This window comes from Pelecanus crispus, chromosome 27 (genome assembly GCF_030463565.1).
Source record: "Pelecanus crispus isolate bPelCri1 chromosome 27, bPelCri1.pri, whole genome shotgun sequence".
Lineage (NCBI taxonomy): Eukaryota > Metazoa > Chordata > Aves > Pelecaniformes > Pelecanidae > Pelecanus > Pelecanus crispus.
Window position 1 is genome coordinate 2559351 of NC_134669.1, and position 9209 is coordinate 2568559.

At 65.5% G+C, this 9209-nt stretch overlaps 1 protein-coding gene across 1 annotated transcript; it reads left to right on the forward strand.

Moving 5' to 3' along the window:
• Positions 1–436: 436 nt before the first annotated feature.
• Positions 437–6777, forward strand: EPHX3 (epoxide hydrolase 3). Its single transcript, XM_075725239.1, is given in 11 exon segments — positions 437–586; positions 588–626; positions 628–684; positions 1627–1659; positions 1661–1713; positions 1804–1993; positions 1995–2145; positions 3168–3271; positions 3987–4135; positions 6548–6647; positions 6649–6777. Coding segments are annotated over 11 exon segments (1155 nt in total).
• Positions 6778–9209: the final 2432 nt, after the last annotated feature.

Below are 9209 nucleotides of genomic sequence, written 5' to 3' on the forward strand. Positions count from 1 at the left end.
CTTGGTGCCATGGCCACCATGGGGACAGGACACCCTGGTGACATGGCCACCCTGGTGAAACGGCCACCATGGGGATGGATGGGGCCACCTGGTGACATCGCATCCTGGTGCCATGGCCACCTTGGTGACACGGCCACCATGGGGATGGGGCCACCATGGAGATGGGCCACCCTGGCGACAGACATGGCCACTCTGGTGACATAGCCACCAAGGGGTTGGGACCACCAAGGGGATGGGGCCACCAAGGGGATGGGCCACCCTGGTGCCATGGCCACCTTGTGACTCGGCCACCCTGGTGATGGGCCACCTGGTGTCATGGCCACCAAGGGGTTGGGACCACCATGGGGTTGGGCCACCATGGGGATGGGCCACCATGGGGATGGGCCACCCTGGTGACACAGCCCCCCCCCCAGGTGACGCCCCCCCCCCCCCCGCCATGCTCCTGTCCCTCTGCTCGCTGCTGCTGGCCCCCACCCGCCTGCTGCTGGCCCTGCGGCGCCTGCTGGCCCGCCTGGGGGTGGCGGTGGCCGCGGTGGCCGCGGGGGTGGCCTACGGGCTCTGGGGGCTGGGGCTGCTGCTGCGCCGGGGGACCCCGAGGAACCTTCTGGTGGCGGGTGCGGGACCGGCCCCCCCCCCGGCTTGGCCGATGGCACTTTTGGGGAGCACCGGTACCTGCGCCTCAAGGTGGGGGGGGGGGTTGGGGGGGCTCGGGGGGTCCTGGGGGGTTTGGGGGGCCCTGGGGGGGGCTTTTGGGGGGGCTCGGGGGTTTTGGGGGGGCCCTGGGGGGGGCTTTTGGGGAGGTTCTGGGGGTCCTGGGGGGTTTGGGGGGTCCTTGGGGGGCAGTTGTGGCGTCCTGGGGGGTTTTGGGGGGCCCTGGGGGGGGCTTTTGGGGAGGTTCTGGGGGTCCTGGGGGGTTTGGGGGGTCCTTGGGGGGCAGTTGTGGCATCCTGGGGGGTTTTGGGGGGCCCTGGGGGGGCTTTTGGAGGGGTTTGGGGTGGTCCTGGGGGGTTTTGGGGGGCCCTGGGGGGGCTTTTGGAGGGGTTTGGGTGGTCCTGGGGGGTTTGGGGGGGCCCTGGGGGTGGTGCAGGGTCCTGGGGGGTTTTGGGGGGCCCTGGGGGGGGTGCGGGGGTCCTGGGGGGTTTTGGGGGGCCCTGGCAGGGGCTTTTGGGGGGTCCTGGGGGGTTTGGGGGGCCCTGGCAGGGGGGGCTTTTGGGGGGGTTCTGGGGGTCCTGGGGGATTTGGGGGGGCCCTGGGGGTTGCGGGGTCCTGGGGGGTTTTGGGGGCCCTGGGGGGGTCTTGGGGGACCCAGGAGGGGCTTTTGGGGGGATCTTGAGCGCTCAGGGAGGTCCTGGTGGGATCTGGGGGAGCTTTGGGGGGACTGGGGGAGTTTTTGGGGGGCCCGGGGGGTTTTGGGGGGCCTCGGCGGGGCCAGGGGGTCCGGGGGAATTCGGGGGCACCAAGCTGCTCGGTGGGGCTGGTGGGACAACATGGGGGGGCTCCGTGTGATGGGGGGGGATTTGGGGGTGCTGGGGGGGCTATGGGGGGGGTGGTTTTGGGGTGGGGGCACCATGGTGACCCCCCACCCCCACCCTCACCCCCACCCTCACCCCCCCCCCCCGCCCCCAGGCCTCGGGGCTGCGGCTCCACTACGTCACCCGGGGGTCCCACCACGGCCCCGCTGATGCTGCTCCTCCACGGCTTCCCCCAAAACTGGTGGGTGCCACCACCCCCCCCGTGGTGTCATCACCACCATCGTCATCGTCGTCATCGTCATCATCGTCATCGTCACCTTCCTCCTCCCAGGTTCTGCTGGAGGTATCTGCTGCAGGAGTTCGGCACCCGCTACCGCGTGGTGGCCTTGGACCTCCGAGGTTACGGAGCTTCTGAGAAGCCACCGGGCAAGGACAGCTACCAGCTGGAGGTCCTCCTGGAGGACATCCGCGAGGTCATCGAGACCTTGGGGACATCCGAGGGGCACGGCGGGACGGCGGCGGGTAGCGGCTGGTGCCGCCGCCGCGCCCCCCAAATGCATCTTGGTGGGCCACGACTGGGGCGGACTTCTCGCCTGGGAGTTGGCCGCCAGCCACCCGGCCATGGTGGAGAAGTTGGTCGTCATGGATGCTCCGCACCGGGCCGTCATGGCGGGTAACGGGGTGGCTTCCTGGGGACGGGGTGGGCAGCTGGGTCCTTGGGTGGCATCTCCTCTGGCTATGGGTGCTGGTTCTCATGGAGGGGCGGCGGGGGTTCCACCGTGCCTGGTGGCCCGGCGTGGCCCCGCTCTCGTGGCTGTGACGTGCCACCACGGTGCTGTGGGGTGCCATCTATCATGGCCGTGCCATTGGGTGCCATCTCATGACAATGCCATTGGGTGCCATCTCTCATGGTCACGCTGTTGGGTGCCATCTATCATGGCCGTGCCATTGGGTGCCATCTCATGACAATGCCATTGGGTGCCACCTCTCATGGCATTTCCATCAGGTTCCATCTCGTGACCATGCGATTGGGCGCCATCTTGCATGGCCATGCCACTGGGTGCCATCTCATGACAATGCCATTGGGTGCCATCTCTCATGGCATTTCTGTCAGGTGCCATCTCATGACCATGCCACTGGGTGCCATCTCATGGCCACACCATTAGGTGCCATCTCATGACAGTGCCATCGGGTGCCATCTCTCATGGCCGTGCCATTGGGTGCCATCTCATGACCATGCCACTGGGTGCCATCTCATGGCCACACCATTAGGTGCCATCTCATGGCCGTGCCATCTCTCATGGTCACACTGTTGGGTGCCATCTCTCATGACCATGTCATTGGGTGCCGTGTCTCATGGCCATACCATCGGGTGCCATCTCCAATGGCCATACCATTGGGTGCCATCTCATGGCCATGCCATCGGGTGCCATCTCTCATGGCTGTGCCATCGGGGTGCCATCTCTCATGGTCACACTGTTGGGTGCCATCTCTCATGGCCATACCATCAGGTGCCATCTCCGGTGGCCATGCCGTTGGGTGCCATCTCATGGCCACACCATTGGGTGCCATCTCATGGCCATGCCATCGGGTGCCATCTCTTGTGGTGGTGCCACCGGGTGCGGTCCCCACCCCACGGCCGGGTGCGGCGCCCCCGCGGTGGCCGCTGACACGGGTGCCCCCCTCCTGGCGCAGGTTTCGCCGCCTGCCACCCCTCCCAGCTGCTCCGCTCCAGCTACATCTTCCTCTTCCAGCTGCCCTGGCTGCCCGAGCTCCTCCTCTCCTTGGCCGACTTCGAGGTGAGACCCCGGCCCCACGGCTCCCCAGCCCCACGGCTGCCCAGCCCCACAGCTCCCTGGCCCCACGGCTGCCCAGCCCCATGGCTCCCCGGCCCCACATCTCCCTGGCCCCACGTCCCCATGTTGTCCCCTGAGGCGCTCCTTGGCCCCACATCTCCCCATCCCCACAGCTCCCTGGACCCACATTGTCCCCTTGGGTGCTCCTTGTCCCCACATCTCCCCAACCCCATGTCCCCACGTCTCCCCATCCCCACATCTCCCTGTCCCCACATCTCCACGTCCCCATGTCTCCCTGTCCCCACATCTCCCCACATCTCCTCACGTCCCCACATCTCCCCAGCCCCACATCTCCCTGTCCCCACATCTCCCCACATCTCCTCACGTCCCCACGTCCCCACATCTCCCCAGCCCCACGTCTCTCCATCCCCACATCTCCGTCCCCACATCTCCCCAGCCCCACATCTCCCCAGCCCCACGTCCCCACATCTCCCTGTCCCTGCATCTCCCCAGCCCCCACATCCCCCCAGCCCCACATCTCCCCAGCCCCACATCTCCCCCCCCCCGCCCCCCATCCCCCCTCGGGCGCTCCCCGCCACCTCCCCCCCCTCCAGAGCCCCTCCCGCAGCAGCTGCCCCCCGAGGTGCCGAGTCCCTCCTCGCCGGGGGGTGACCTCAGCCCAGCCCCCCACCCTGCCCCCCGTTCGGTGACCTCACAGTTGGTGAGGACCCTGCTGACGGGACCCGGGACGGGGATCCGGGACCCGGCGCGGCGCTTGACGGAGGAGGAGGTCGACGCCTACATCTACGGCCTGTCGCAGCCGCGGGCCTTGGCCCCCGCCATCCACCACTACCGCAACCTCTTCCGGTGGGTGGGGGGCACCCGCGCCCCCCGAGGGTTGGGTGCTCTCCGGGTGGGGGGGGTTGGGGGTTGGGTGCTCTCCAGGTGGGGGGTTGGGGTTGGTGGGGTTGCCTTGGGGTGGTTCCGGCTGGGGGGTTGTTGGTTGGGTGCTCTTGGTTGGGTGCTCTTGGTTGGGTGCTTCTGGTTGGGGTGATGCTGGTTGGGTGCTCTTTGTTGGGTGCTTCCAGTTGGGTGCTCTTGGTTGGGTGCTTCCAGTTGGGGGTGATGCTGGTTGGGTGCTCTTGGTTGGGTGCTTCCAGTTGGGGTGATGCTGGTTGGGTGCTCTTGGTTGGGTGCTCCCATTTGGGGTGATGCTGGTTGGGTGCTCTTGGTTGGGTGCTCCCATTTGGGGTGATGCTGGTTGGGTGCTCTTGGTTGGGTGCTCCCATTTGGGGTGATGCTGGTTGGGGTGCTCTTGGTTGGGTGCTCCCATTTGGGGGTGATGCTGGTTGGGTGCTCTTGGTTGGGTGGTTCTGGTTGGGGTGATGCTGGTTGGGTGCTCTTGGTTGGGTGCTCTTGGTTGGGTGCTTCCGGTTGGGGTGATGCTGGTTGGGTGCTCTTGGTTGGGTTGGTTCCAGTTGGGGTGATGCTGGTTGGGTGCTCTTGGTTGGGTGCGTCCGGTTGGGTGCTCTTGGTTGGGTGCTTCCGGTTGGGGTGATGCTGGTTGGGGTGCTCTTGGTTGGGTGCTCTTGGTTGGGTGGTCCCGTTTGGGTGCCCCCATTTGGGGTGGTCCCATTTGGGATGAGCCTTTTTGGGGGGCTCCCATTGGGGTGCTTCCATTTGGGGTGATCCTGGTTGGGTGCTCCCATTTGGGATGATCCTCTTTGGGGTGCTTCCAGTTGGGGTGATGCCGGCTGGGTGCTCTTGGTTGGGTGCTCTTGGTTGGGTGCTCTTGGTTGGGTGGTCCCATTTGGGATGAGCCTTTTTGGGGTGCTCCCATTGGGGTGCTCCCGTTTGGGGGTGATGCCAGTTGGGTGCTTCCAGTTGGGTGCTCTTGTTTGGGGTGCTCCCATTTGGGGTGCTCCCGGTTGGGGTGATGCTGGTTGGGTGCTCTTGTTTGGGGAGCTCCCATTTGTGATGATGCTTTTTGGGGTGCTCCCATTTGGGGGTGCTCCTGTTTGGGATGATCCCGTTTGGGTGCTCCCATCTGGGATGAGCCTTTTTGGGGTGCTCCCGTTTGGGTGCTCCCATTTGGGTGTCCCCATTTGGGATGATCCTTTTTGGGGGGCTCCTATTGGGGGGCTTCTCTTTTGGGGTGCTCCCATTTGGGATGATCCTTTTTGGGGGGCTCCTATTGGGGGGCTTCTCTTTTGGGGTGCTCCCATTTGGGATGATCCTTTTTGGGGTGCTCCCATTTGGGTGCTCCCATCTGGGATGATCCTTTTTGGGGTGCTGCTATTGGGGTGCTTCCGTTTGGGATGATCCCATTTGGGTGCTCTTGGTTGGGTGCTCTTGTTTGGGTGCTCCCGTTTGGGGTGCTCCCGTTTGGGTGCTCCCATTTGGGATGATCCTCTTTGGGGGTGCTCCCATTGGGGTGCTTCCATTTGGGATGATCCCGGTTGGGTGCTCTTGTTTGGGTGCTCCCATTTGGGGTGCTTCTGTTTGGGGTGATGCCAGTTGGGTGCTCTTGTTTGAGGTGCCTCCATTTGGGATGATCCTTTTTGGGGTGCTCCTGTTGGGGTGCGTCCGTTTGGGATGATGCCGGTTGGGTGCTCCGATTTGGGGTGCTCCCATTGGGATGAGCCTCTTCAGGGTGCCCTCATAGGGGGGGCTCCTGTTTTGGGGGGCTCCTGTTTGGGATGATCCTGGTTGGGTGCTCCCATTTGGGGTGATTCTTTCTGGGGTGCTCCCACTGGGGGGGCTCCTGTTTGGGATGATCCCGGGTGGGTGCTCTTGTTTGGGTGCTTCCATTGGGGTGCTCCCGTTTGGGTGCCCCCATTTTGGGGGTGCTCCATTTTGGGGAGCCTCCATTTGGGTGCCCCCATTGGGGTTCTCCTTTTTGGGGTACCCCCATTTGGGTTCCCCCCTTTTGGGCTGCTCCATTTTGGAGTGCCGCCATTTTGGGGTGCTCCCATTGGGGTTCTCCATTTTGGGGAGCCCCCATTTGGGTGCCGCCATTTTGGGGTGCTCCCATTGGGGTTCTCCATTTTGGGGAGCCCCCATTTGGGTGCCGCCATTTTGGGGTGCTCCCATTGGGGTTCTCCATTTTGGGGAGCCACCATTTGGGTCCTCCCATTTGGGTGCCGCCATTTTGAGCTGCCCCATTTGGGTGCCGCCATTTGGGGCTGCTCCATTTCAGGGTGCCCCCACTTGGGTGCCCCCCCCCCCTTCCCCGCCACCCTGACCTCTGACCCCTGACCCCCACCCTCCTCTCCCCAGGGACACCCCGATCCCGCGCGAGCCCCCCCCGCTCCCCACCCTCCTGCTGTGGGGCACCCACGACGCCCTCCTGGACGCCCGCCTGGCCTCCTGCCTGCACCCCCTGCCTGCGCCCCGACGCCCGCCTCTGCCTCCTGCCCGGCGCCAGCCATTGGCTGCCCGAGGAGAAGCCCCGCCCCCTCGCCCACCTCATGGCCGACTTCCTGGGTGGGGGCACCCAGCACCCATAGCGGCACCCATGGGTGCCCCCAAAATGGGGGGGGGGGGGGAGCATGTTGGGAGTGGGGAGGGGTTGGGTGGGGACCCAACTTCTGGGGGGGACGGAACATCTGGGGGGACCCAACATCGGGGGGGGAACTTGCCATCTGGGTGGGCGTCCAACATCTGGAAGGCCATCCCAACATCTGTGTGGGCACCCAACATATGGGTGGGCGTCCAACATCTGGAAGGCCATCCCAACATCTGTGTGGGCACCCAACATATGGGTGGGCGTCCAACATCTGGAAGGCCATCCCAACATCTGTGTGGGCACCCAACATCTGGGGGATGAACTAACACCTGGAAGGTCGTCCCAACATCTGCGTGGGCACCCAACATCTGGGGGATGACCTAACATCTGGAAGGCCATCCCCAACATCTGTTTGGGCATCCAACATCTTGGGGGGGGGGTGTGACCTAACATCTGGAAGGCCATCCCAACATCTGTGTGGGCACACAACATCTGGGGGATGACCTAACATCTGGAAGGCCGTCCCAACATATGGGGGAATGACATAACATCTGGAAGATCATCAAAACATCTGGGTGGATGACATAACATCTGGAAGGCCATCACAACATCTGCGTGGGCACCCAACATCTGGGTGGATCCAACTTCTGGAGGAGGGACCCAACATGGCGTGGGGGGGGGGGGGGGCAACACCCCGACATCTGGGTGGGCACCTCGCACCTGGGGGTGGACCAACATCTGGGTGGGTATCCTGACATTGGGGTGGGCACCCAACATCTGGGGGACACCTCGATGTCTGGATGGGGATCCCAAACATCTGGGTGGTCCCCAACATCGGGATGGGGGTCCAAACATCTGGTTGAGGGCCTCAGTATATGGATGGAGACCCCAACATCTGGGTAGGAGACCCCAACATCTGGATGGGCACCCTGACATCTGGGTTGGGACCCTCAACGTCTCCATGGGGATCCAACATCTGGATGAACACTCGACCCCTGGATTACCCCAACATCTGGATGGGCACCCATCATCTGGGGTGGGGACTCCCAACACCTGGATGAGGACCTCAGCATCTGGGGGGGGAGGGGGGGGTCAACATCTGGGTTGCGACCCAAGATTTGGAAGGGAACCCCAACATCTGGGGGGGGGGGGCACACCTTGACATCTGGGTGAGGGACCCCAACATCTGGCTGGGACCTGCAGTGCTTGGGGGACCCCAACATCTGTGCGCGGCCCCCGACGTCGGGAGCGTCCCGAGCGCCCCCAATAAAGTTGGGTGCTGGCAGCGAGCGCGTGCTGTTGGGGGAGGGGACCCCGGGGGGGGGGAGGGGAGGTTTGGGTGGGGGGTGCCCAAGGGGGTGCAGGGAGCAGTGGGGGGGTGTTGCGCCAGCACCCATGGGTGCCAGTGCCAGGTCCTGGGTGCCAGCACAGCACCCATGGGTGCCAGTGCCAGGTCCTTGGAGCCAGTGCCAGCACAGCACCCATGGGTGCCAGCAATGACCCCAGGTGCCAGCACAGCACCCATGGGTGCTGGCAGTGACCCCAGGTGCCGGTGCCGGCACCCATGGGTGCCAGTACCGACCCTGGGTGCCAGTTGCCAGGTCCTTTGTGCCAGCACAGCACCCATGGGTGCCAGTGCCAGTCCCTGGGTGCTGGTGCAAGTCCCCCAGCACAGCACCCATGGGTGCCAGCAATGACCCCAGGTGCCGGTGCCGGCACCCATGGGTGTCAGTACCGACCCTGGGTGCCAGTGCCAGGTCCTTTGTGCCAGCACAGCACCCATGGGTGCCGGCAGTGACCCCAGGTGCCTGTGCCAGTCCCTGGGTGCCAATGCCAGCACCCATGGGTGCCAGCACCCACCCGCGCCGCAGGAATGTTCCCGAGCGGCTCCTTTTTTTTTGGGGGGGGGGGGGGGAACAGAACCAGAAAAACCCGCCGGGGGGTGGGGGGGGGGAGGGGCCGTGCCCGGGTGCCTGGGTCCCCCCCGGGTGGGGGAGGGGAGGGGCGGTGGGGGAGGGGTGCCCCCGGCCGCCCGGGTCCCCCCGCCCGGGGCCCCCGCGCTGGCGCCGGGCCCGGCAGCTGCTGCGGGGGGGGGGGGGGGGAGGGGGAACAGCTGCACGCCCCTCCCCCACCCCGCGGGGAGCCGGGGGCCGGGGGGCGGGGGATGGGGGGGGGGGCTGAGCACCCCCACAGGGGGGTCTGTGGGGCCGAGCACCCGTATGGGAGTTCTGTGGGGCCGAGCACCCCGGGATGGGTGCTATGGGGCAGAGCACCCCTGTGCAGGGTGCTGTGGGGCAGAGCAACCCGGGATGGGTGCTAAGGGGGTGAGCACCCCACGGAGGGGCCATGGGGCCGAGCACCCCATGGAGTGTTCTATGGGGCAGAGCACCCCTGTGCAGGGTGCTGTGGGGCTGAGCATCCCGGGATGGGTGC